General features: G+C 46.3%; 1 protein-coding gene across 1 annotated transcript in view; it reads left to right on the top strand.

Annotated features, from left to right (window-relative positions):
• CCDC88B (coiled-coil domain containing 88B) overlaps nucleotides 1-27,884 on the top strand; it is a 55,170-nt gene that overhangs the window by 6,201 nt on the left and 21,085 nt on the right. The window contains exons 5-16 of the mRNA XM_060251371.1: nucleotides 2,040-2,098; nucleotides 4,857-4,940; nucleotides 6,232-6,363; nucleotides 7,609-7,736; nucleotides 9,317-9,398; nucleotides 10,242-10,400; nucleotides 12,130-12,276; nucleotides 13,423-13,561; nucleotides 13,667-13,842; nucleotides 15,946-16,830; nucleotides 19,471-19,586; nucleotides 26,236-26,368. Coding sequence (XP_060107354.1) covers nucleotides 2,040-2,098; nucleotides 4,857-4,940; nucleotides 6,232-6,363; nucleotides 7,609-7,736; nucleotides 9,317-9,398; nucleotides 10,242-10,400; nucleotides 12,130-12,276; nucleotides 13,423-13,561; nucleotides 13,667-13,842; nucleotides 15,946-16,830; nucleotides 19,471-19,586; nucleotides 26,236-26,368 — 2,240 coding nt within the window. The remainder of the gene's footprint in view (nucleotides 1-2,039; nucleotides 2,099-4,856; nucleotides 4,941-6,231; nucleotides 6,364-7,608; nucleotides 7,737-9,316; nucleotides 9,399-10,241; nucleotides 10,401-12,129; nucleotides 12,277-13,422; nucleotides 13,562-13,666; nucleotides 13,843-15,945; nucleotides 16,831-19,470; nucleotides 19,587-26,235; nucleotides 26,369-27,884) is intronic.

Genomic DNA, 27,884 nt, shown 5'->3' with positions numbered 1-27,884 from the left:
GGTTGCCAAGTTCAATTCAAGAAATATCTGGGGACTTTGGGGGTGGAGCCAGGAGCAAGGGTGTGACAAGCATAATTGAATTAATACATCTTTGGAAGGTTTGCAAGTGCTTTGTATGTGCTTTTAAATATTTCTTTATTGTAAAAGTTTGGAAGAACTTCTATCTCCCCTCTTTGACAAAGGATTTTGAAATGGCGCAGCAAGTGTCAGCCGGCTTCAGGCTCCATCGTACGTGGACCTGTGGAGTCTTCAGAAAATGAACTTTTGATCACTTTAGTATACAAACACTTTTTGCGCTCAGCACTTTATTGTGAAAATTTCATTCTCTTTAAATTGTGTATGTGCTCAGATACTGTGAATGGCCTTGGATTAATTACTGACCTTGTTGTAAGAATGTTTGAAAATTTGTGAAAATATCACTATATTTATAATAATTTTTGATAAATTGTGGTTATTGCATTTTAATGGTTTTCGTAATTACATCATGGTATTTTGTTTGATTTCCCACCTGGGGATTGTTAACTCTAGGTTCCACTGATCTTAAGGGGGAATGGGTTGTCAACCTCCAAATAGGACCTACAAACCTCTCGGAATTACAAATGATCTCCAGACAACACAGATGAGTTCCCCTGGAGAAAACGGCAGCTTTAGAGGGTGGACTCTTTGGTGTCATACCGTACTGATCTCCCTCTCCTTTCCACACACCACCCCCTGGTTTGCTGATTCCATCTTGGGAAATTCCTGGTGGTTTGAGGGCAATGCCTGAGGAGATTTGGAGCTTAGGGAGGGGAGGTCAGGAGTTGGGTTGTCCGTTCCCCCTTTGCTACTGGTGTCTATAAGAACATAAGAGAAGCCATGTTGGATCAGGCCAGTGGCCCATCCAGTCCAACTTTCTGTGTCACACAGTGACCAAAAAACCCAAGTGCCATCAGGAGGTCCACCAGTGGGGCCAGGACACTGGAAGCCCTCCCACTGTGCCCCCCAAAGCACCAAGAATAGGGTGGGGTGGGTGGGGTAGGGTTGCCAGATCCAGGTTGGGAAGCTCCTGGAGATTTGAGGGTGGAGCCTGGGGAGGACAGGAAACTCAATGGGGCACAATGCCATGAAGTCCAGACTCCACGGCATCTATTTTCTCCAGGGGAGCTGATCTCTTTAGCCTGGAGGTTACCTGTAATTCCAGGGGATCCCCAGGTCTCACCTGGAGGCTGGCATCTCTTCTTGTCGATCTCTTGGAATTATAACAACTCTCCTGACAACAGAGACCAGTTCCTGTGGAGGAAATAGCTGCTCTGGAGGGTGGACTCTATGGTATTATACCCTGTTGATGACCCTCCCCAAACTTTCCGCCCCCCAGCTCTTCCCTCATATCTTCAGGAATTCTACAACCCATTGGCAACCCTATTCAGCAGGGATGTGATGTCACACCCAGATCACATTATAAATTTAAATTCTGCACCTCATATCACTTTTCCCTGCCTTTTCTCTCCCTTAACAACACTTGCAGGCTTCTATATGCTTGCATTCTTTATGTCATTGGAATGCCTTGATCCTAAATATTTGTGTTGGTATAGGTGGCTGTTATCCAGTTATGTTCCACTCAACAACAGCCTCAAAATTCTCTTCAGATTCTTCTCAGCGTTATAGAGAAAAATCCACCCTAAAGGTTCTTATGAAGTGAAGACACTGGCCACCCAACAGCAACTATTCTCTTAATCCCCAAATAGTCTCTGGACTTTCATGTCTTTACAGGTGATAATCAGTTTCTCCTAGTCTTTACTGTATTCTGCAGGAAAAATGCAATCCTAGAGCATCCACCCTCTGCAGCCTCTAGAACTTTAATTTCTCTTGGATTTCATATCATACCATAGACTCTGCCCTCTGAAACTGCCATTTCTTCCAGGGGAACTGATCTCTGTTCAAGAGTTCAGTAGTAATTCTGGGAGAACTCCAAGCCCCACTTTGTGGTTTGTAATTCTAGAAGGAAATATAGGTGTGCTTTTGGTTCTAAATCATGATAACCGTTTATTCTGTTTTGCCAGCACAGGGTATCAAGGAGATGAGGAAGCTGCTCTTGCTTTTGCTGGGAGGTGCCGTACAGGTATGTCGGAGAGGATAGGGAGTCAGTCATTTCTGTGGTATTGTTAGTGTAACCATGACATAGTGACAAGCAGGCCTCATTTTGGGCAGTAACTCACAGGAGCTCAGCTCCGGAAGCTCTAAAGTTTGTTATGCTCTTTCTTTCTTAACCCCCCTCTCAAAAAAAATACTTGCTTCTGGACTCCATTGTTCAATCCCCCTGCGAGAATTTTGCTGAACTCTAAGATTTGACAGACTTTCTAATATTTTTCTCATGAACAACGGGAAAATAACCAAAGCCTGATCTTGGAAGCTAAGCAGGGCCAACCCTAGCAAGTACTTGGAAGGGAGACCTCCAAAGGAATACCAGGGCTGAGACGCAGAGACGGTCATATCAAGCCGCCTCTCGCAAAAAATGTCCAGGCCCCAGTAGGCATGCAGGCACACACAGTCACACACAAAATATTGAAGGAAAAAAAGGGGTGGGGAGGAAGAGCCAGTTTGGTTTAGTGGTTAAGTGCTCAGACTATTATCTGGGAGAACCGGGTTTGAACATAAGAACATAAGAGAAGCCATGTTGGATAAGGCCAATGGCCCATCCAGTCCAACACTCTGTCACACAGTGGCCACACACACAAAAAAAAACCATTTGCCATCAGGAGGTCCACAAATGGGGCTAGAAGCCCTTCCACTGTGCCCCCACCCCAAGCACCAAGAATACAGAGCATCACTGCCCCAGACAGAGAGTTCCAACAATACGCTGTGGCTAGTAGCCACTGATGGACCTCTGCTCCATATGTTTATCCAATCCCCTCTTGAAGTTGGCAATGCTCGTAGCCGCCACCACCTCCTGTGGCAGTGAATTCCACATGTTAATCACCCTTTGGGTGAAGAAGTACTTCCTTTTATCCGTTCTAACCCGACTGCTCAGCAATTTCATTGAATGCCCACAAGTTCTTCTATTGTGAGAGTACGCTGTGGCTAGTAGCCACTGATGGACCTCTGCTCCATATGTTTATCCAATCTCCTCTTGAAACTGGCTATGCTTGTAGCCACCACCACCTCCTGTGGCAGTGAATTCCACATGTTAATCACCCTTTGGGTGAAGAAGTACTTCCTTTTATCCGTTCTAACCCGACTGCTCAGCAATTTCATTGAATGCCCACGAGTTCTCTACTTTCTCCATCCCATGCATAATCTTGTAAACCTCTATCATATCACCCCGTAGTCGACGTTTCTCCAAGCTAAAGAGCCCCAAGCGTTTTAACCTTTCTTCATAGGTAAAGTGTTCCTATCCTTTAATCATTCTAGTTGCCTTTTTCTGTACTTTTTCCAATGCTATAATATCTTTTTTGAGGTGCGATGACCAGAATTGCACACGGTATTCCAAATGAGATTGCACCAGCGATTTATACAAGGGCATTATGATACTGGCTCATTTGTTTTCAGTTCCGTTCCTAATTCCTCACTCCTCCACATGCAACTGCTGGAGTGACCTTGAGTCAGTCATAACTCTCTCAGAGGCTAATCTGGAAAGAGCAGTTTCTGTCAGAGCTCACAGCTCCACCCAACAGGGTGTCTTGTGAGGAGGGGAAGGGAAAGGAGATTGTAAACCACTTTGAGACTCCTTTGGGTAGTGAGGGGCAGGGTATAAATCCAATCTGTTCTTCTTCTAATTATCTTTTATTCCTTCTCTTCGGACTTAAATACTTTTTAACAATAGATATACATTTAGCAGTATTGACAGTAGCTTCAATAGCAATATGAGCTCACAGGCTGGTTATAACTGGAAATAACAGTCAAGAGAGCTTTAGTATGGAAAGCAGATCCTAAAGAGCTTATATATCTTACCCATGGTCATCAATCCAGAGGAGTTAGTTGTGTTAGTCTGTTGCTGTAAAATAGTAAAGAGTCCAAAGATGCCTCTGATTAGGGTTGCCAAGTCCAATTCAAGAAATATCTGGGGACTTTGTGGGTGGGGCCAGGAGACTTTGTGGGTGGAGCCAGGAGACATTAGGGGTGGAGCCAAGATCAAGGCTGTGACAAGCATAATTGAACTCCAAAGGGAGTTCTGGCCATCACATTTAAAGGGACGGCACACCTTTTCAATGCCTTCCTTCCATAGGAAATAATGAAAGATAGGGGTACCGTCTTTTGGGGCTCATAGAATTGGACCCCCTGGTCCAATCGTTTTGAAACTTGGGGGATATTTTTGGGAGAGGCACTAGATGCTGTACTGAAAATTTGGTGCCCCTACCTCAAAAAACAGCCCCCCCAGAGCCCCAAATACCCGCAAATCAATTCTCTATTATTTTCTATGGGAATAAATCGCCATAGGGAATAATAGCGTGTCCAGCAGACATTTCCCTCCCCTCCCCCCACTTTCTGATGACCCTGAAGCAGGGGGAGAGCCTCCAAACCGGGGGATCCCCTGCCCCCACCTGGGGATTGGCAACCCTACCTCTGATTAAGAGAGCTGTGTTTCTCAAAAGCTTATACTACAATAAAATTTGTTAGTCTTAAAGGTGATACTGGACTCTTTACTATCTATGCTACAGTCATGATCTCCCCAAAGGATCATGGGACTAGTACTTTGGTGTGGGTTGCTGGAAGTTCTCTGTGCAAGGTCTGAAGCATCTCCCAGCTTTAGAACTACAATTCCCAGGGTTCCTTGGGTGAGACTATACGGCCGCTAAACCAGTTTAGGTCTGTAGTGTGGATATGTCTGTACTGCTTCAATAGGCAACTTAAAGAATTTGATCATCCTTGACCTCTGATAGTGTGAACAGCGAGATGAGATCATTGGCCGTATCCAGACCTTGGACATCGATACTCAGACTGCCTTGGCTTCTGCCATCCAAGAGGTAATGTGATAACTGCTTTTCTACCCATAATTTCCCCCACTAATGTGTTTTATTTCAAGCTTCCTGTGCCTTGGGGAGAAGGATGAATGCTGGGATATATGGGAATCTAATGTGACGCCATACTTGATGTGTGTTCTCCATAGAGCCAGTTTGGTGTAATAGTTAAGTGTGTGGACTCTTATCTGGGAGAACCAGGTTTGATTCCCCACTCCTCCACTTGCAGGTGCTGGAACGGCCTTGGGTCAGCCATAGCTCTCGCAGACTTGTCCTTAAAAGGGAAGCTTCTATGAGAACTCTCTCAGCCCCACCTACCTTACGGGGTGTTTGTTGTGGGGGAGGAAGATAAAGGAGATTGTGAACTACTTTGAGACAGAGTGAAGGGCAGGATATAAATCCAGTATCTTCTTCTTCATGTCTGTAATGTAGCAGAAAGTTCCAGAGGCAGTGTGACCTGAGTATGGTTCCATTTGGATTACCACAGGTGCAGACAAAGAGGTCCTCCTAGAGGACAGTAGATTTGCCACCTCAGAAACAGACTCTGCACTCTGAGGGGCTTCGTTCATAACCAATTCACAGCTCTCTCTGTTGGCTCTGAAGACTGATCTTTTTTTTCCATGCACACACACACACCTGCCCCCTTCCTTTAGCTGGGCTGTGTGTGTGGTACCTTCTCCAAGCTCTGACGGGTTCTTGAATAAGAAAATCTTTGTTCCCATTGAGAAAGCCATCTCCTGACAAGTAGCTCCCGTTGAGAAAGCATCCACTGCCATCTCCTGCCACAGGGGTGGCCAAACGTGCTTAACGAAAGAGCCACATTGAATAAATGTCAGATGTTTGAGAGCTGCAAGACATGAACGTCAGATGTTTGAGGGAAGGAAGGAAGGCACATAGATGGGGGAATGGGGAGGGAGAGATGGAAAGAAAGCATCTTTAAATGCATTCTCCAAGCTGCTGGCTGGCTTGGCTTGGAGAAGTGCAGCAGGGACATTGTTCTTTAAGAGACAAATGCCTTCTCCAAGCTGGCCAACAGGGCGGTGGGGGCTTTGAAGAGCCACACATTTTTGTGTATGAAAGAGCCACATGTGGCTTCAGAGCCAGTTTGGCCACCCCTGTCCTGACAACTAGATCCCATTGAGGAAGCAACCGTTGCCACTAAGGAACACAAAAATTCTTTTGCAGGGATTCAGACCAGCACCCTAAAATAATTCCCAGGATTCTTAGTAATACACATTGGCTTTGCAGCAGTGTACCTTGGCCTACAAGTTGACACATCATTCTCTATCTGTTTCAGGTGACCCAAGAACCCAAGAACATGCTGAGGCTCCAGTGGAAGGAACTGGCACCCTTGGAGATGGAGCAACTCCTATGGGACTTAGTGCCCTGTATTCGAGAGTTGGTGCATGAACGAGATGCAGGCTTGGAGGTGCAGGATATGATGCTTGTAATGCCCACCTTGTCCCCAGAGAGTGGCCTCCTGTCATAGTGTTGCCAACCTCCAGGTGGGATCTGGAGATCTCCTGGAATTACAACTGATCTCCAGACTACAGAGATCAGGTCCCCTGGAGAAAGTGGCTGCTTTGGAAGATGGACTCTATGCCATGTCTCAAGTCCAGGGCTTTTTTTTTTGTAGCAGGAACTCCTTTGCATATTAGGCCACACACCCCTGATGTAGCCAATCCTCCAAGAGCTTACAGTAGGCTGTAAGAAGAGCCCTGTAAACTCTTGGAGGATTGGCTACATCAGGGAGGTGTTGCCTAATATGCAAAGGAGTTTTTGCTGCAGAAAAAGCCCTGCTCAAGTCCCTCCCCTCCCCAAGTTCCACCCCCAAATCTCCAGAAATTTCACAGAGTTCAAAACCATACTTCCTGAGCTATCCTTTCCTCATATATACATTCCTGATCCAAAGGTTTTCCACTCTGGATCCTTTTAGGCAAGATGGTAGTGAGGTATTTGGGGCTGGCAGTCAGCATGAATAAACATGAAACATCTATACAGAAGCAGTCAACATTTGATAGATTAAATCAGGGGTAGCCATACTGCAGCTCTTTCACACATGTGTGGCTTTTGAAGCCCCCACTGCATTTGTCTCTTTAAATCACTTCTCCAAGCCAAGCGGCCAGTGTCTTAGAGAATGCATTTAAAATTAAAGTTGCTTTCTTTCCACCTCCACCTCCCCCGATCTATCTTCCTTCCTTCCTTCCTTGCTTCCAACATTTGACGTTCATGTCTTGCAGCTCTCAAACATTTGACTTTATTCTATGTGGCTCTTACATTAAGCAAGTTTGGCCACCCCTGGATTAAATAATATTCAGGACATTTAAATTCAAGTGCCCAGGAGGTTTGCGAGTCATCCCAATGTTGCTACATATCAGGAGAAAGTTAGGACTACGGTAAATAAACTCCTGCCAGACTGTTTTCCCCCTAAGATCTTAATAAGCCAAAGGGCTAGAGACTTGTTTTTAGTTCTTGATGTTTTTAGTTCAAAGTAAGGAGAGGGAACCCTGACCTGGACAGCCCAGGTGAGCCTGATCTCATTAGATCCTGGAAGCTACACAGGGTGGGCCCTGGACAGTGTTTGGAAGGGAGACCACCAGTGAGTACTAGGGTCTCTCTGCCCTCATGACTCCCTTCTAGTTGTGTGCCATCTGTTCCATTTTTCTTCTTACAGAAATTATGGGAGCTGCAGCAGGGACAGCGGGAACCCCCCCAAGTTCCCCCATCCGAGAACAGCCATCAGCATCTTGGGGTGCAACTGGCTGAAACCCGAGCCCAGATGCGGCGTCTGCAGCACGAATTGTGAGTGGGATGCAGCAGGTGCCCCCCAAATGTCATTAGAAGTAGGGCTTTTCTTTTTGTAGCAGGAACTCCTTTTGCCTATCAGGCCATACCTCCCTAATGTAGCCAAACCGCCAAGAGCTCACAGGGCTCTTCTTCCAGGGCCTACTGTAAGCTCTTGGAGGATTGGCTACATCAGGGAGTATGGCCTATTGTGCAAAGGAGTTCCTGTCACAAAAAAAGCCCTGATTAGAAGCAATGTTCCCTCCGAGCTGTAGAGTTTTGTGAGCAAAAATTCTGCTTTGTGAGCTACTGGAATAAAGTTGTGAGCTACTGGCAATGAAATTGTGAGCTATTGCATAAATTACTTTGCTCTGGTGCCATTTTTCCTGAGCTAAGACAAAAAGGTGTGAGCCACAGGCTAAAAACCTATGAGCTAGCTCACACCAACTCAGTTTAGAGGGAACACTGATTAGAAGTATGAACTGCTGATAGGTAGTACTTGGATTTGGGTTGGTGTGGTGATGTTTTGTTGATTTTGCAGTAATTTTATATATTTGTAAAGAAACTTTAAAAAAAAAAATGGAAACACTGAGGATCCAGAGAAAACCCAGCAAAAGCATAAGACTAGGATCCAGGAGACCCAGGTTTGAATCCTCATTCTGTCATGGAAGTTTGCTGGGTGAACTTTGGTTTGTCACCACACCTCAGAGAGTTGTTGTGAGGATAAAATGGCAGAGAGGAGCAGGGGTGGAATTCTAGCAGGAGCTCCTTTGCATATTAGGCCACATACCCCTGATGTAGCCAATCTTCCAAGAGCTTAGAAAAAAGAGCCTTGTAAACTCTTGGAGGATTGGCTACATCAGGAGTGTGTAGCCTAATATGCAAAGGAGCTCCTGCTAGAATTCCACCCCTGGAGAGAATGTTGTAAGCCACTTTGGGTCCCCACTGGGAAGAAATGTAGGGTATAAATGAAGTAAATAAGATAATTAGGTGCAGTGAGCATCCTTTTATAGCCCTCTTTGTAAAAAAAAGAAGAGGAGGAAGAGACTGGATTTATACCCTGTCCTTCACTTAGAACACCTTACAGTCTCCTTTCCCTTCCCCTCCCCACAGCAGCCACCTTGTGAGGTAGGTGGGGCTGAGAGAGCTCTGAGAGAACTGCTCTTGAGAGAACTGCTCTTGAGAGAACTGCTCTGAGAGAGTTATAGACTGACCCAAGGTCACTCTAGCAGCTGCATGTGGAGGAGTGGGAAATCAAACCCCGTTCTCCCAGATAACAATCCATGGACTTAACCACTGCACTAAACTGGCCCTTTTAAAAGGGTTCCGAATGCTACAAATGGTTTCCCAGAATGTGGCATCTGATGTCAATTCCAGAAAAGCTTACTTTTGGCTTTTGTTTAATGGTGCTGCTTTAACAGATTGACGGTACGTGACTAGGAAGTGGCTTGCAGAGAAGCTTGAGGCCCAAGAATCCCTATTTTTAGAAATTAATTATCAAAGGGGATTTGGTTTACATGCCCCACCCAGGATTACTGGGGGATCTGGGCATTAGGCATGTGTTCCTCAAGAGGTCCTAATTCTATTGCTGCTCCCAGGGAAGAGAAAATGGAAGAGCTGCTGGATCAACAAGACGAATTAAAGGATTTGGAGGGGCAACTTCAAAAGATGCGGCAAGAGGTACTCTTTAGAGAACTTGGCTTTGGAGCAACATCTTTATCTACTTTCAGATGCAAACCCCGCCTTGTCCTCCGCTCAACAGCAGTTTAGTACGATTTACAACAGCCACTAACAGATACAAGCAATTGAAAACCTTTCAAGAATATGATGAAACGTCAGTAAACAGCCATTAAACAATTTCATTGTCCACATATTTTGGGAGATCCACTGTGCTCAAGCTAAAAAAGCCTTCTGCAAAACAGAGACATTAGAGGCATTCCCAAGTGCTCTCATTAAGGTTAAGTCCGAAGAAGTGTGCGTGCTCGTGATGGCTTATACCCAACATGTTGCTCTTAAAGGTGCCAAACTTTGTTCTATTGCTTCAGACCCAGGCCTTGGATTAAAGCAGGAGCTCACAGAGCACAGCTCCTGAGCCTTTCTGAGGGTTCCACCTCCTCCTCCCCACCTTGCCCATCGAATAGTAGGTGCAGCTGCATAACAATCCCTGGATGAGCTCCACTAGCTATTTTTCTACAAAACGACCCCTGTTCAAACTAATACAACTACTCGCCTAAATCTCACTAAGGTCAACATGGCAACCCCATTTCAGGGTAAGAGATTTCAGAAGTGGGTGGCCATTGCCTGCCTCTGCATAGCAACCCTGCCATTCCTTGGTGGCCTCCCATCCAAGTATTAACCAGGGCTAGCCCTGCTTAGCTTCTGAGAGTCTTGCCAAGTCAAATTTGTCCCTGCTTCCTTGCCTTACTCTTCCTTAACTCCCATTGTCCAAGTCTAACCCCACGCCCTTCATTCTTTTTCTGTACTCCTGAACCCACTCATTTCAAACCCGTGCTTTTCCTCCAGAACCGGAAACTGGCAGGGGAAGCCCGGCTGGCTAGGCTGTACCGGGACGAATTGGATGCCTTCCGAGAGAAAGCGGTGAGGACAGAACGGCTTCAGGCAGAGTTGATGACCCTCAGGGAACGGCTTCCTGCCTTAGAGCAGTGCCGGGTCCAGCTAAAGGTAGGATTGATACCTGGGTCTAACATATAAACGTGTGTTCTGTGAGGGAAGATAACCAATCCTGGGGAGAGGGTGATAAACACTAATACATTTTAAATTTATTTGTTTACAACCCACCTTTTTCACTGAGAGTCAAGATGGATTGGACAGTATAAGTCAGTGGGTCAAATGGCATGAGACACCTAATAAGTAATGCAATAGGGCTGGAGTTATGAAAAATTGTACGTATGGCAAACAATGCAGACAATGGTGTTGCATTAGTAGAAAACAATGCAGTGAGAGCAGGGCAATACATACAGCAAACAGACAATACATACTGTCCCATTCCCACTCTTCCAGATAAAGGCAGCTGGGTGACCTCCTGGGTCAGTCACAGTTCTCTCAGAACTCTCTCAGCCCCACCACGGGATGTCTGTTGTGGGGAGAGGAAGTGAAAGTGATTGTAAGCCACTCTGAGACTGAAGGGCAGGGTATAAAACCAACCCGCCTCCTCCCCTTCCTGAACCATTCTGTTATAATATAACCCTATCACAGGGTGGCCAAACTGTGACTTGGGAGCCACATGTGGCTCTTTCATGCGTATTGTGTGCCTCTTAAAGCCCCCAACACTCCATTGGCCAGCTTGGGGAAGGCATTTGTCTCTTTAATGACTTCTTAAATGACTTCTCCAAGCCAAGCCAATTGGCAGCTTGGAGAATGCATTTAAAGTTGCTTTCTTTTCACCTTTCCTTCCCCCATCTATTTTCCTTCCTTCCTTCCTTCCTTCCTTCCTTCCTTCCTTCCTTCCTTCCTTCCTTCCTTCCTTCCTTCCTTCCTTCCTTCCTTCCTTCCTTCCTTCCTTCCTTCCTTCCTTCCTTCCTTCCTTCCTTCCTTCCTTCCTTCCTTCCTGTCTTGTGGCTCTAAAATATCTGATGTTCCTGTCTTGTGGCTCTCAAAGCCACATTACATTAAGCAAGTTTGGCCTCCCTTGCTCTGTACCATCAGCTGGGCTGATGTTGGTAACAATCCAGAAGTCTGTTTCGATGAGATTGGTCTTCATTCTTTCTCTCCAAATTGGATAGTTGCTTACCATGCAACTATCTATTCAGTGACCATGCTGTGGACCGCAGGAAGTCGCTGTCTGTGTTTCTTAGTTCAAGCCTGCTCATGCCAAGAAGTCTCTGGCAGTCTTTCTGACTTTAATCAGAGATGTGCTTAATCTGGGCCCGTATCCCCTGTTGGCAGAGTAATTAACACAGCAATGGTGAACAACCTGATTTAAGTTTTTTTTTAGGAATTAATATATTTGATTGTAAAGAGGAGAGACAGAGATAGACTTCTACTCCTAACTACATCTCTAGCTGAGAGAGAGAGAGAGACACTAGGTGTGGAACTTCTGAGAAGAAGCAGGAAATTGCCGTAAGAGTAGCAATCTGGAGACAGACAAGGAATGACACTTAACAGGAGAGAAAGTGCTATCTATTCCTATCTAATTGTCTCCTTGCTGCCTCCTTCAGGGATTTCTTTTCTTCTTTATACACCAGACACTGCCTTTTCCAACAGTTTAGATAAGACAGCAACAAGTCGAGGGAAACATGGAAAACGAATAGAGGATTATGTAAGATGGAACCTCCCCTGAAAGCGCTGTAACAAGGTAGCCAAGGTGGAGCAAAACATCTATGTGAAACAACTTTAACTGGAGAATAGAAGTGCCTCCAGATGAACTGAACAAGCTGTTTTCCACTGGCAGGAGGAGCGTGAATTTTCTCAGGCCTTGCTGGAGACCAAGGCTATGTTGGAGGGGCAGCTAGAGGCAGTTCATGCCCGGGATCAGCGTCTGAACCAATTGGAAAAGGAGAAGGAGAAGCTGCAAATCTGTCTAAACCAGGTCCAAGAGGTGAGACAAACCCGTCCAGCTTTACACACTTGAAAATGGGGGCACACTTCTGCATTCATGACAGAGATCCCACTCCTTCCCCCCTTAAACATTGCCAAAGGCTCTTCTCCACTTACTGTGTCTTGCATTCAGTGAACATGCAATGCTTCTGGACTCCACTGGTTTAAAAGCCAAGGTGACAATTGTTCTTTTAGTACAGAGATATAATAGAAAATACATAGTGGGCAAAAGCATACTGCTCTGTGCATGGAACACAGTTTCTCCATATTCTATACTATTCCTGCAGCCACTTCTGATCGCCAGAAAGATCATCCTCAGGATTGTAGGAAAGAACCGTGCATAGGAATAGCTGCATGAGTTAAGAATTAAGTAGGACAAAAAAGTGAAATTGCTCCTCTCTCATCTGCAAGTTCTCCTAACTCAGGGGTGTCAAACGTCCAGCCCAGGGGTCAGATCAGGCCCCCAGAGGGTTCCTATCAGGCCCGCAAGTAAGTCTGCTTCCTTCTTTTTCTGTGACACAGAGTGTTGGACTGGATAGGCCATTGGCCTGATCCAACATGGCTTCTCTTATGTTCTTATGTTCCTTCCTTCTGCATCACAGCTTGCTTTTCCAGGCTTGTTCAATCACACAGGAGCTACAGAGCAAAGCCTCTGTTTTCTCCATTGATTGAGCCTTCTTCGTTGAGGTGGAAGGAGAGGAGGGAGAGCGTGCATTGCCAGGCTCTCTCAGTCACACAGCACAGCTACTGAGCCAAGCTTCTTTTCGTTCTATTGGCTGTGGCCCCACCCCCTCCTCATCCCCTGGTGAGGGAGGGAAACAGCCAGAGCTTCCTTTGCTCAGTTCCCTCAATCACACAGGAGAAATACAAAAAACTTTAATTGTGTTTGTCTGTGTCCTTTATAACGTTTATGTCTCCAGTACCTGGCATTACATTTTATGACACACATGACCCAGCCCGACAAGGTCTCATTTATGTCAGTTCCAGCCCTCATAACTAATGAGTTCGACACCCCTGTCCTAACTCACGCAGCTATTCCTATGCATGGTTCCAGTATGAGCCAACAGGGCTCTTCTGATGTCCTTAGGGCAGTCACCACCACCACCCTGCCATCCTCATAGGAATTAAGCATGTCCCCCTCCCCCAGGAACGGGACCAGATTTATCACCAGACAGAGGAGCTTCTGACAGAGAACTTGGCTTTGGAGAGACAGCTGAGGAAAAGTTTGGTGGAGCCCCTGGACTTTCTCCGGGCAGAAGAACTGGAGTCTGACTGGGGCCCAGAGAGTGAGCATACCCCTTTGTTTCTTGCCCCACGTGAAAGCCCTCTGTCCCTTCCCAGACTAAGCCCAGAGGTTAAGAATGGCAATTTCATTTTTCCCTTTTCTTCAGAACTTAATGCGGTGCCTCTGTTGTTGAGCTCTGAGGTGAGGGAGGCAGGTCGGTTGCCTGCCCTGGAGCGGGAGAACCAGGAACTGAGAAGGAAGCTGCAGGAGGCACTGGAAAAGTCCAACAATTCTGGGAGCTTGGGAAGGGAGCAAAAAACTATGGCTCTTCTTCACAGAGAGGTATGAAACACACAGCTGGGGGGTTGTGTGGCTGGCATGGCTGCATCTATTGAATTTTCTGATCATGATGCAGCTGTTTAAAAAGCTCCAGAATCTCTTTTAGAAGATGTGTTATTTGAAGGCGTTATTTGAACACTGAGTGGACAACTGTGAAAATTATACAAGATTTTTTTTAAAAAAAATGCTAAAATGTATAGTTTACAATTCATCCCCTGTACAACTGTAGAAACGGCTGATGATATTTTATAAGGGCCTCAGATTTTTAAAAAAATCCTGTCATTGGAGCTGGTGTGAAGTTTAAGGACTGTTTTTCCTTCCCTTTGAGAAGTTGGACTGCAAATGTCCTGACAGCTTTGTTCTCTGAGTAGCTGGAATGTTTTTGAACATTCCATGCCGTCATAACCAGCTTAGCAAATCAGTGTTGGCAGTTGCAAAACAACAGCAAGGCAATCAGTATGAAAGCCCACCTCTAGCAATGCAAATGCCTGAGAAATATGTGTGCATGCACCAGTCTTCTAATTAACAAGAGTGAGGGGGCAGGTGGGATTCCATGAGCAGGGTATTTCATTAGGGTTGCCAAGTCCAATTCAAGAAATATCTGGGGACTTTGGGGGTGGAGCCAGGAGACTTTGGGGGTGGAGCCAGGAGACATTAGGGGTGGAGCCAAGATCAAGGCTGTGACAAGCATAATTGAACTCCAAAGGGAGTTCTGGCCCTCACATTTAAAGGGACGGCACACCTTTTCAATTCCTTCCTTCCATAGGAAATAATGAAGGATAGGGGCACCTTCTTTTGGGGCTCATAGAATTGGACCCCATGGTCCAAACTTTTTGAAACTTGGGGGGTATTTTGGGGAGAGGCACTAGATACTATATTGAAAATTTGGTGCCTCTAGCCCAAAAAACAGCCCCCCTCCAGAGCCCCAGATACCCACGGATCAATTATCCATGATTTTCTATGGGAATAAATCTCCATAGGGAATCATGAGTACCCAGCAGATATTTCCCTCCCCTCCCCCCGCTTTCTGATGACCCTGAAGCGGGGGGAGGGTCTCCAAACCGGGGGATCCCCTGCCCCCACCTGGGGATTGGCAACCCTACATTTCATAGAGAAGGGGTGCCACAATAGAAGAGGCCCTGCCTCTTGTGGCCATGGATCTTGGCCTCTACAAAGGAGGGACTTTCATGATGATCTTAAAACAGGAGAAGCCCTTGGGAGGATTAATATTCCTTTATGGTAGATTTCCTCAACATGGTGCCTGTACTTTTCCTGGTGCTTGCCAAAGGTTTTTAGAAAGTGGGACGGCCAAGCAGGGATGGTCTCAGCAAAGCTTCTGATTGGCTGGGCATAAGAATAGGGTTGCCAAGTCCCTCACTGGCTCTAGCAGGGGAATTTCTTCGCATGCCCAACACACGCGTGGTGCGATGATGTCACCCAGAAGTGACATCATCACACTGGTGATGTCGCATGCTAGCCGCTCTAGGCGTTTCTGGGGAAACTCTTGTTTTTTTCCCAGATGCTCTAGCCATTTGGGAGGGGGAAAACTATGGTACCTATTGTACCATAGAGTTTTCCCTCCCAAATGGCTAGAGCTTCCAGGAAAACCATCAAGTTTTCCCGGAAACGCCTAGAGTGACCACTGCGCAACATCGCCAATGTGGGCCGGCGGTTTGGGAATCTCCCAGGCGGGGGAACCCCCGCCTGCACCAGGGGCTTGGCAGCCCTACATAAGAACATAAGAGAAGCCATGTTGGATCAGGCCAATGGTCCATCCAGTCCAACACTCTGTCACACAGTGGCAAAAAAATCAGGTGCCATGTGTTAAAAAGAGCAACTGCCTTGAAGGCTGAAGATTTACTGTGAGAGTTATGCATGATTGTGCTCCCTGACATTTTGTGGTTGGTGGTTCTTTCTGTGACAGCAGTTTTCTTGGATGCCCACCACCCTGTGTCAAAATTCCAAAGGTGTCCACAGGCTCAAAAAGGTTGGGGACCTCTATTTTACGGTAATAGCTGAGAATAAAGAATCAAGCAGCATTTTGTGAGGAACAGTTCTGGTGTGACTTACAAGTTTCATTTTTCACATGAATCCCTGCAAATCCAGGTGGATCCTCAGGCTAAAGAGAAGGTGCCAGACTTTCGCGATCATTCACTGCAGACTCCGAACCGGCAGGCTGAGGAGAAGCGGAGTGAGGCTGAGGGACTGGCCTCAGAAATGGGGAGAAGCCAGGCTCTAGAGCAAGAGGCCAAGGCCTTGCTGACAGGAATGGAGAAGGCGCTGTCAGAGGCTCGGACTTTGTTGAGGGAGGCTGAGGAACAGCGGGAGGCGGAGGCCCGTCGGGCCTTGGGCCTTGAGGAACGGCTGAGGACCCTTCAGGAGGCACATGCCAAAGCTCTAGAAAAACTAGAGCACGAGCGCAAGCAAAGGGACCTGGAGGCCGAGCATCTGGTGGAAGAAGTCCAAGCCTTGGAGCGTGAGCGGGAAGCCCTACAGGCTGGAGCCCAGGCTTTGCAGGCTGTGGCCACCCAGGCTGAATTTGACTTGAGGGAGGCCCAACGGAACCTTCAGGACGAACGGCTGCAGGGGGCCCGGCTGGCCCAGAAGGCTCGTCAGACAGAGGAGGAGATGCACGAGGCCCAGCGGGAGCTGGAGGGCCTGCAGCGTGGCTTGGAGCAACTCAAGGTGACCCTGGCGCAGCTGGAGGCAGAAAAGGGGGCTTTGGAGGAGGCGTTGAGCCAAGCTGAGAGCCAGAGGCGGCAGCTGGACAAGGATAATCGGCGCATGAAGGCGCAAACGCAGGCCCAGGAAGAGATGCTGGCGGGGCAGAATCTCCGCCTCATCCACCTTGAGTCCCAGAGTCGGCAGCAGGGGATGGAGCTGAGCCGCCTGCAGGACGTCTCCCAGCGAGTCAGTGATCTGGAACGGGAGAACAGCAGCCTGAAGGAACAGCTGAATGCCAAGTGTGAAGTGTCGACCAACCTGGAGAAGGTAATTGAGTAGTTTGATTTGGCTTGCTGGTCTAGTAAAAAATATCCATGACCATCATACTAAAATATGGCTTCTTCTAATGCAGAATCTAGGTCTGACTAAAAATAAAGCTTTTGCTTGATTTTTTTCAGAACAAATTGCTAGTCCTCATTGTTATGGAGATAAAATTATAAATTAGTGGCCTGTTTAATGCTGTAAGTTTTAGGTTTGTGTGAGTCACGAGTGTTCTTGTGTGTGCGCTTTACATACAGATTTCAGTAGAAAGGTATAAGAGTCCAGTAGCACTTTACAAAGTAACATTTGTGGTAGGTTGATTTTTGCCTAGGCCATCCAGATCAGGGCCTCCAGTGGGCGGACCCTCCAAATCAGATCCCCTTGAGATATGAGCAGGGATTTTTCTTGTAGCAGGAACTCCTTTGCATATTAGGCCACACACCCCTGATGTAGCCAATCCTCCAAGAGCTTAAAGTAGGCCCTGTACTAAGAGCCCTGTAAGCTCTTGGAGGATTGGCTACATCAGGGAGGTGTGGCCTAATATGCAAAGGAGTCGCTGCTACAAAAAAAGCCCTGGATAGGAGGAATTGCTGTGGCGAGGCAACAATCCCCTCCCACAGTGCTCAGACTTGCACCAACTTCTGTGCATCTCAACAATTGCTTCTGGCAAGTTAACACTTAAAACTACAAAATAGTAAAGAGTCCAGTAGGACCTTTAAGACTAACACATTTTATAGTACTGTAAGCTTTTGAGAAACACAGTTCTCTTCATCAGATGCAGAGAGCTGTGTTTCTCAAAAGCTTATGCTACAATAAAATGTGTTAGCCTTAAAGGTGCTACTGGACTCTTTACTATTTTGCAGCAACAGACTAACATGGCTAACTCCTCTGGACTTAAAGACTACTGTTAATTCATCAGTATGATTTCTTCTCCTGCTTTTACTTTGGGTTTCAGTTATATTGCTTTAACCACCAGAGGGCACTGCAGGACAAGAACAAGTGCAGAGGGACCAAAGTTTGTGTCCGGTGTCTCCTGTAGGACCAACAAAGTGTAAATCTGGGTATAAGCTTTCATGTGCATGCACACTTCTTCAGAGAGAGTGTCTGGAATTATTATGAAGCAGATCTTCGTTCCCTCAGTCACTTTTCAGTGAGCCTCTCTTAAGCACCTGCTGGCTGCTGAGATTCTGGCCCAAGATGCTCAATAAAATGGATTTTGATGTAATCCAGCAAGGCATGCCCTGCATTCTTAACCCAAGAGGACAAGCTCAGGATCATTTGACACATATTGTGTGTGTGATGTGTGACCCTATGTAATCATGATCTCTAAAAAGTCTTATCATGCTCAGGTCTTGCAGACAGAACTCCATGGTTTACTTGACTTGATACCATCACTTTGCTTGATCTGGACATTATACTTTCGTTGATACAGCCCAAAATTGCATTTGCCTTTTTAGCTACCGCGCCACACTGCTGACTCATGTTCCGTGTATGGTCCACTAGGACCCTGAGATCCTTTTTGCATGAACTACTGCCGAGACAAGTCTTCCCCATCCTATAATTATACGATTTTCCCTACCTAAATGCAGAACTTTACATTTATCCCCATTAAAATTCATTTTATTTGTTTTAGCCCAGTTTTCCAATGAGAAAGAGAGGGTTTCCTTTTCCTCCCCGTATAAAATCTTACATCTATTATTCTAATCCTCAGAAGCAGGTCAGCTTTCACTTTCTGTAGTCTGTATTTTTAAAAAGTTTTACTAGAATCCCTGGGGTCCACCGATGCGTGCTGTAAATGTACGTATTTAAAAATCCACCCTCAGCAACTGCATTCAGCCATCACAGCAAGCTCCAACAAAGCTGAAACTTATGCATAATGCATAATGCAAATGAATATTGGTAGTGGCTGTGTCACTACAGCATCGTAACAGTTACACCTATGAACACACATGAAGCTGCCTTATACTGAATGAGACTCTTGGTCCGTCAAGGTCAGTATTGCCTACTCAGACTGGCAGCAGCTCTCTGGGGATATCTGGCAGAGAAAAGTCTTTCACATCACCGACGGCCTGGTCTTTTTAGCTGGAGGTGTTGGGGATAGAACCTGGGGCCTTCCGCAGACCACAGGCCAAACAGATGCCCTATCAATGAGCCACAGCCCCTGTATAGCAATATAGTTCTTATAAGGGCTTTTTTTTAAAAAGGGGGGAAAAAAACCATCAGGAACTCATTTGCATATTAGGCCACACCTCCTGACATCACCATTGTTTCACACAAGGCTTTTTTATGGAATAGCCCAGCAGGAACTCATTTGCATGTTGGGCCACACCCCTTGACACCACCATTGTTTCACACAAGGTTTTATTGTAGAAAAAGCCCAGCGGGAACCTATTTGCAAATTAGGCCACACCCCCTGATGCCAAGCCAGCCAGAACTGTGTTCCTGCTAAAAAAAACCAACCCTGGTTCTTATCAATTTTTGAATGAAGCTGGTCAAAAACCCATCAGTGGTAGTGGTAGGGAATGGTACATGTGAGTGGATACCACAGGAAATCACCCCATGTGGATGCTGCAGCAGCACTTTGAGCTCAATGGGGAATCTTTCCCACAGAGATGCAGCCTCACATGCAATGCATATTGCTTGCAGGACCTCCAGAGGGAAAGGGCAAAGGCTGAAGAGAAGGAAACCGCTTTGGCTCAGCTGAGAGAGCAACTGTTAAAGAGAGAAGGTTCCAAGGAAGAGCTAAAGAGCAGGCAGTGGAGGTAAGTACCTGCCATGGTGGTAGAAAGTGCTGTCAAGTTATCACCAAGTTATAACAACTCTCTAGGGCAGGGGTGCCAGACATGAAGTTCAGGGGCCAAATCAGGCCCCCAGAGGGCTCTTATCAGGCCCCGAGCAACTGGCCATCATCTGCTTCCTTCTCCCTATATCTTGCTTCCTTCTGCATAACAGCTTGCTTTGCCAGGCTCTCTCAATCGCACAGCAGAGCTACTGAGCCAAGCCTCTCTTCCTTCTATTGACTGAGGCTGTCAAGCATGCAGTTTCAATGATGAGTCGAAGTTGATACAAAACTATGTTTATTGATAAACGGATACTTTCAGTGTAACAGATTCTTGAGAGTGATGCTGCAAATACATTGATACAATACTTTTAAGGCTTACTTCAAAAGGATTCCAAAAGGTGGGGGCGAGGGGTAGCTCTCACACATAAACTATCATAAATGTCTACATTCTCATAGTGGTATTAGGACTCTGTCCTTGCTTTCCCCAGATGTGTTGCACTCCCTACCAGGAATGTATGGGAAGGTGCTGATTACTTCTTCTCAAGTTAGTTTCGTTTCTCACTACTTCTACTTTGCAAGCAATAAAGCAAGAAGGGGGAGGGGAAAGAATAACAGAACTAGCAAAGCTTGGTCCTCCATTATACTTCACAGACCAGTGTTATGAAGGACCCTAAAACAATAAATTATCAATGGAATTTCACCATGCTTGACAGAGGCTCCCACTCCACCCCAGTCCCTGGGGAAGGAAGGAAAGAGCCAGAGCTTCCTTTGCTGAGTTCCCTGGATCCCATGGGAGATCTATGTATTTGTGTTTGTCTGTGTTCTTTATAAAATGTATATCTCTGCTACTTAATCTTAAACAGGCACACACATGGCCCAGCCCAACATGCCTCAGCCCAACCTGACATGGCCCGGCCCAACAAGGTCTCATTTATGTCAGATCTGGCCTTCATAACAAATGAGTTTGACACCCCTTTTCTAGGGCTTTCAAGGCAAGAGATAAACAGAGGTGATTTGCCATTGCCTGCCTCTGCATCAGGGACTTTTTGGCACCAGGGACTGGTTTTGTGGAAGACAATTTTTCCATGAACTGGTGGGGGAGGGATGATGGTTTGGGGATGATACATTTGCATGCTTTGGTTTGGTGTGGTGGTTAAGTGTGCAGATTTTTATCTGGGAGAACCGGGTTTGATTCCCCACTCCTCCACTTGCAGCTGCTGGAATGGCCTTGGGACTCTTGCAGGAGTTGTCCTTGAAAGGGGCAGCTTCTGGGAGAGCTTTCTCAACCCCACCCACCTCACAGAGTGTCTGTTGTGGAGGAGGAAGATAAAGGAGATCGTGAGCCGCTCTGAGATTTGGAGTGGAGGGCAGGATATAAATCCAACGTCATCTTATTATTATTATTATATTGTAATATATAATGAAATAATTATACAATTCATGGCCTGGTTGCTAACAGGCCACGGAATGGTACCAGTCCACAGACCGGGGGTTGGGGACCCCTGCTCTGCATGGCAACTGTGCATTTCCTTAGTGGTTTCCCATCCAAGTACTAACTGGTCCTCCTTAGCTTCTGAAACCTGATGGCATTGAGGTAGCCTGGCCCATCCAAGTTATGGCACTGAACAAGAACAGCATGTAATGAGGACCATCCAAAATGTTATTGGTCCACCCAGAACATTTCTTCTCCCTCTCCCATAATGCCCAGGTCATTCACTGAAGCTAAAGGGTGGAAGCCATTCCTCATGAGGTTTCTTGTGAAATCCAGGGTATGTTGCAATAAAACCAGATAAGCATTGCAAGAGGAGTGCCAGAAAAGCAGAACCTCCTGTGGGTTAGCTAACACAATTAGAACCCGGCTAGTTAGCATACACTTCTATGCAAGCTTTAAACTTCCTGGAGCTCAGTTCTTTGGCAAGTGAGGTGAGCTAGCAAGAGGAGCTTTGCAAGATATCAGCTGTACGTTAATTTAGATAAGAACAAAACTGACTTTTAGATATGAAATGTAACAGTGTGCATTGACTTTATTCCCTCCCTCCATAGTACTTCATGTAATATCCAATCTCAGTGTATTGAAGTCCAGAAAATCTGGTACAGAATGAACAATTTTCTTTTCAGCGTAAGTCAAGAGGGAAGGAAATGCCCTCTTTTAAATTGTTGAACGTTTGCAAGCATCGCTGTCCCGTATTTGTGACACTGTCTCATTGCTCTCTTTGGACATAGTACTTCTGAGCATGTACAGAGCATCCACTGAAGAAAATAGAGTTTCACAGGGTAGCCGTGTTGGTCTGCAGTAGACCAGCTAGATTTGAGTCCAGGAGCACCTTAGAGACCAACAAGGTTTTCGGAGTATAAGCTTTCGAGGGTCAGAGTTATCTGACGAAGGGAGCACTTGGACTTTAAGAGCCAGTTTGGTGTAGTGGTTAAGTGCACGGACTTTTATCTGAGAGAACCAGGTTTGATTCCCCGCTCCTCCATTTGCAGCTGCTGGAGTGACCTTGGGTCTTGTAAGAGTTGTCCTTGAGAGGGCAGCTTCTGTGAAAGCTCTCTCAGCCCCATCCACCTCACAGGGTATCTGTTGCGGGCAGGCCCGTAGTCAGAAAATGTTGGGTGGAGGGGCCCGGGAGCTAAACAATGTGGTGTTAAGGGGCTGCAAAGCTTGGCTGCTTCTTCCCTCCGATGCCCACCCCAGCTATGCAGTCTGCTCTTTCTGCTGTGATCTCTCTCTTATATCTAGGGAACTATTATTATTCTATTTAGGAACGGTAGCCTCCAGCCAAGAATCTTTGATTTTGATCAGGGTCAAAGGGGGAGGAGGTGTTGTTCCCTCTAAGCTGTTAGTGTGAGCTAGCTCAGTTTTTTAGCCTCCAGCTTGCACATTTTTGTCTTAGCTTAATACCAATTTTCGTTTTAGCTTAAAGCAGATTTTTTTTGCTTGTAAGGCTCCACAGTTTAGAGAGAGGGAGTATTGGATGAAATCTTCATCCGGAGACCATGGCGGGGGGGGGGGGGGGCAGGCGGGAACACACCTTTTGAGGTTTGCTCTCGCCAGAGCCTTTTTGATAGGGAACAGTCCAGCAGGAACTCATTTGCATATTAGGCCACACCCCCTGATGGCACCATTGTTTCACACAGGGCTTTTTATGTGAGAAGCCCAACAGAGCTCATTTGCATATTAGGCCACACCCCTGGCACCAAGCCAGCAGGAACTGTGTTCCTGTGTGCTCCTGCTCAAAAAAAGCCTTGGCTCTCGCCCCTCTTTCTGCTGAAGACTTTCTCCCAAGCACACCTCTCTGCGCTTGGGTCTCTGCAACTGAGACCACAACCCAAAGGACCGAGTTGGTCTTTTTTAAACAAACAAACAAACAAACAAACAAACAAACAAACAAACAAACGTCCAAAGCAGTTATAAAATGAAAGAAAAGAGAGAGAATTGGGGGGGGGGAGGGATAGCATTCTCCAAGAATTCTCTGCTGCCTCTTCCCACCTTTCCCCCTCGGGCCGGCTCCTTCTTGCACTACGGTTGCCAAGTCCAACGTGAGAAATATCTGGGGACTTTGGGGGTGGAGCCAGGAGACATTAGGGGTGGAGCCAAGATCAGGGCTGTGACAAGCATAATTGAACACCAAAGGGAGTTCTGGCCATCACATTTAAAGGGACGGCACACCTTTTCAATGCCTTCCTTCCATAGGAAATAATGAAGGATAGGGGCACCTTCTTTTGAGGCTCATAGAATTAGACCCCCTGGTCCAATCGTTTTGAAATTTGGGGGATATTTTTGGGAGAGGCACTAGATGCTGTATTGAAAATTTGGTGCCTCTACCTCAAAAAAACAGCCCCCCCCCCAGAGCCCTAGATACCTGTGGATCAATTCTCCATTATTTTCTATGGGAATAAATCTCCATAGGGAATAACAGAGTTTCCAGCAGACATTTCTCTCCCCTCCCCCCCCCCCGCTTTCTGACGACCCTGAAGCGGGGGGAGGGCCTCCAAACCGGGGGATCCCCTGTCCCCACCTGGGGATTGGCAACCCTATCTCGCACCGATGCAGGACTTCTCCGCGGCTCTCCCCCCTCCCAGCCCCACCAAGAAGACTGCTCAGCCTTCAAAGAGTTTTCTCTTTTCTTTCATTTTATAATTGCTCTGGACATTTGTTTGTTTGTTTAAAAAAGACCTATGGGCTCAGCCTTCAAAGCCGACCCTATGGATGAGGATGAGGACCCTTCTTTGTTGGAGACCTGCTTGCATAACGGCCTCTTGGGGTGGGGGGGAGGGACAAAGAAAGACAAGGCAGAGCACCTGGGTTTGGCTCCTGCTTGCGCCGATGCTGGACTTCTCCGCAGTTCTCAACTTGTGGGAGAGGAAGATAAAGGAAATTATGACCACTCTGAGACTCTGGGATTCAGAGTATAGGGAAGGATATAAATCCAATATCTTATATGAACCTATGAAGCTGCCTTCTACTGATTCAGACCCTCGGTCCATCACAGTCAGTATTGTCTACTCAGACTGGCAGCAGCTCTCCAGGGTCTCAAGCTGAGGTTTTTCATGCTTATTTGCCTGGACCCTTTTTAGTTGGAGATGCCGGGGATTGAACCTGGGACCTTCTGCTTACCCAGCAGATGCTCTACCACTAAGCCACTGTCCCTCCTACCACTAAGCCACTGTCCCTCCTCCTCTTCTTCTGTTGTTCCTGGACTCAAATCTTGCTGAAAATGATATACATTTATTAACTAACCCATTCCCCCACACCCAACACACACACCTTATAGGAAATAGGTAAACCAGGAACATAATACTCATGTTATTTGTTTACATCCTTTTGCTTAGGCAACCAGCTAAGAGGATGAAATCTTGAGCATCCTGTTGCTTGCAGATGTTAATTAATTCAGCTGTATCTTTGTAACTTCCTGTTATATCTGCTTATCTCATCTTAGGTTTTAAATTTTGCTTATCTAACAGCTGTTGGGAGAATCTCACACCCGTTCTGAGTAAACCTGATTACTCTTGAGATTGGACTTTGTTTTGAACCAGCTTTTCTTTGTAACGTCCCCCCCACCCTTATGTTGTATGTCTATAAACCAGCCAAATAGATTTTTATACTGCATTTCATCAGATGAACTGAGCTTTGACTCACAAAAGCTTATGCTAAATCACATTAGTCTTTAATGTGCCACCAGACTCCTGTTTTATTCCACTCCTTTTAATGCAGTACATTCCTTAATGGCAAAATTAAGCAGAGTACAGTCAATTCAGTTTGGTTTAGCGCTGTGCAAGGAACTCTAAACCAGGGGTGTAAAACATGCAGCCCAGGGGCCAAATCAGGCCCTTGGAGGGCTCCTGTCAGGTCCCCAAGCAACTGGCTGTCATCTCCTTCTTCTCCCTCTCTCTTGCTTCCTTCTGCATAACAGCTTGCTTGGAAAGGCTTGCACAACTGCACAGAAGCTACAGAGCAAAGTCTCTTATTTTCTCCACTGGCTTATGCTCTTCCCCTGGGAAGGAAGGGGGGAGGGAGAGCCTGCTCTACCAGGGTCTCTCAATTGCACAGCAGAGTTACTGAGCCAAGCCTCTCTTCCTTCTATTAGCTGAGGTTCCTCCCTCTCCTGGCCCCCTGGGGAAGAAATGAAAGAGCCAGAGCCAGTTTGGTGTGGAGAGCCAGTTTGGTATAGTGGTTAAGTGTGAGGACTCTTATCTGGGAGAACCGGGTTTGATTCCCCACTCCTCCACTTGCACCTGCTAGCATGGCCTTGGGTCAGCCATAGCTTTGGCAGAGGTTGTCCTTGAAAGGGCAGCTGCTGTGAGAGCCCTCTCCAGCCCCACCCACCTCACAGGGTGTCTGTTGTGGGGGAGGAAGGTAAAGGAGATTGTGAGCCGCTCTGAGACTCTTCGGAGTGGAGGGCGGGATATAAATCCAATATCTTTTTCTTCATCATCTTCTTTGCCCAGTTCCCTGGATCCCATGGGAGAGATACAAAGAAAGCACCTTTAAGACCAATGAACACTAATGTTTTAAGCATGTTTTATTTCAGGGTTGTTTGTTTTTTTTTAAAAAAAACTTTAATTGTGTTTGTGTCCTTTATAAAGTTCATGTCTCTGCTACCTAATCTTGAATAGGTACACACATGGCCCGGCCCAACAAGGTCTCATTTATGTCAGATCTGGCCCTCATAACAAATGTGTTCGACACCCCTGAGCCACTTTGAAGGAAAGGGTTGTAAATTACTTGAGTGTATTATCTTAACTGCCAACCATAACGCTTAAGAAATAAAAATACATATTTGACCAAAGTTGACAGATAGGAGCTAAACACCCCAGTGAGGTAGTTCAAATCACATTGTGGTCCTCTATCCCCTAAACAGGTAAACAAAATTTGTGGCAGGGTATGAGCTTTCATGAGTCACTGCTCATGTCTTCAGAGACACGGAATATCTGTGTATCTGAAGTAGTGAGCAATAACTCCATGAAAGGTCATACCCTGCCACAAATTTTGTTAGTCTTTAAAGTGCTCTACTGGATTCTTGCTTTTTTCTACTGCTCCAGATAGACTAACATGGCTGACAATCTTGATCTAAAAACAGATGGAGTTAGCAAATCTGAGCAATATCTATATTTTCCTTTCCTGGCTACAGCTCTGTCCAAAATCAGGAGCTCCAAGAGGGACGTTCCCCGGGCAAGAAAGCAGAGGAAGACAACAGCACATTCCAGAGGCAGCTGCAGGAACTGCGCGCTCTCAACCAGCAACTTACACACGACCTTCAGCTGGTGAGAGTCTGTATTGGTGCTCCATCAACGCTTATTTAAACTATGTAAATCCACCAAGCTCGCAGAATCCTAAAATGTAATCATGGCTGACATTACTGTGCAGACATCTTTCTCTGCATAGGGACCAGCCCTTAGTTATTCCAGGGCTCATTTTGTAGCAGGAGCTCCTTTGCATCTTAGGCCACACACCCCTGATGTAGCCAATCCTGATGTAGCCATCAAGCAGACAGGACAGAACTGGTGAAGCTGAACAGCCAAGCAGCTCTGAATCATGGGATGCCTTTTTGTACCTTTGGAAGTCAAACCATGATTGGCACAAACTAGGGTTTGATAGAGGTGTCTGAACTGAACTCTATTCTCCTGGCCTTTGCCCCTGGCCTGTGATACTTTATTTAGACTTCCAGGGCTTTTTTTGTAGCAGGAACTCTTTTGCATATTAGGCCACGCACCCCTGATGTAGCCAATCCTCCAAGAGTTTCCAGGGCTCTTAGTACAGGGCCTCCTGTAAACTCCAAGAGGATTGGCTACATCAGGGGGTGTGGCCTAATATGCAAAGGAGTTCCTGCTACAAAAAAAGCCCTGGAAGTCTAAATAAAGTATCACAGGCCAGGGGCAAAGGCCAGGAGAATAGAGTTCAGTTCAGACACCTCTATCAAACCCTAGTTTGTGCCAATCATGGTTTGACTTCCAAAGGTACAAAAAGGCATCCCATGATTCAGAGCTGCTTGGCTGTTCAGCTTCACCAGTTCTGTCCTGTCTGATGCAGCAGCTTCTGGAGGCAGAGAGGCATCTGCAAACATGGTTTGTCAATTCATATTGAGCCATACTTAACACAAACCATGAGCTGCAAGCAGTGTTCCCTCTAAGCTGAGTTGGTGCAAGCTAGCTCACAGTTTTTTTATCCTTCGGCTCACACATTTTTGTCTTGGCTCAGGAAAAATGGCCCCAGAGCAAACTAACTTACGCAGTCGCTCACAACTTTAATGCCAGTAGCTCACAAAGTAGAATTTTTGCTTACAAGGCTCCGCAGCTTAAAGGGAGCATTGATTGCAAGCCCACTCCAAAACAGGATCTGGAATTCTGATTTACTGGCTGGTTGCAACCAGATGTTATACCAAACCATAGTTAAGATACCTTAACTGCCGTTTGACATGTCTTGGTACAAGACATAACATGAAAGTTTATTCTACTGATAGATGGTTTGTGAAACTAAGGTTCAGCTCACAAGCAATCACTCAAACCCTGGTCTGCTTTGACAAATGCTGGTTTGATTTCCTTTTCTCTATAGCCTGGGATGACATTGACCGAGAACAAGCCAGGAATAAGCCAAGATGTCTTGAGAAACCACAGACTCACTATGATTAAACCTGGCTTGATGGACCCTTAACTGACCATAGTTCGTATAATGGCTTGTATTCAGACAATCACACTATCTTGAGTTAGTTTTATTAAACTAGGGCCAGCGTCTGAATTAAGTAAACCATAGAGGCTTGTCTAAAAGTTCATGACAGATATG

This window comes from Heteronotia binoei, chromosome 1 (assembly GCF_032191835.1).
Source record: "Heteronotia binoei isolate CCM8104 ecotype False Entrance Well chromosome 1, APGP_CSIRO_Hbin_v1, whole genome shotgun sequence".
In the NCBI taxonomy this organism is placed as follows: domain Eukaryota; kingdom Metazoa; phylum Chordata; class Lepidosauria; order Squamata; family Gekkonidae; genus Heteronotia; species Heteronotia binoei.
This window is presented reverse-complemented; position numbering and strand designations above follow the sequence as displayed.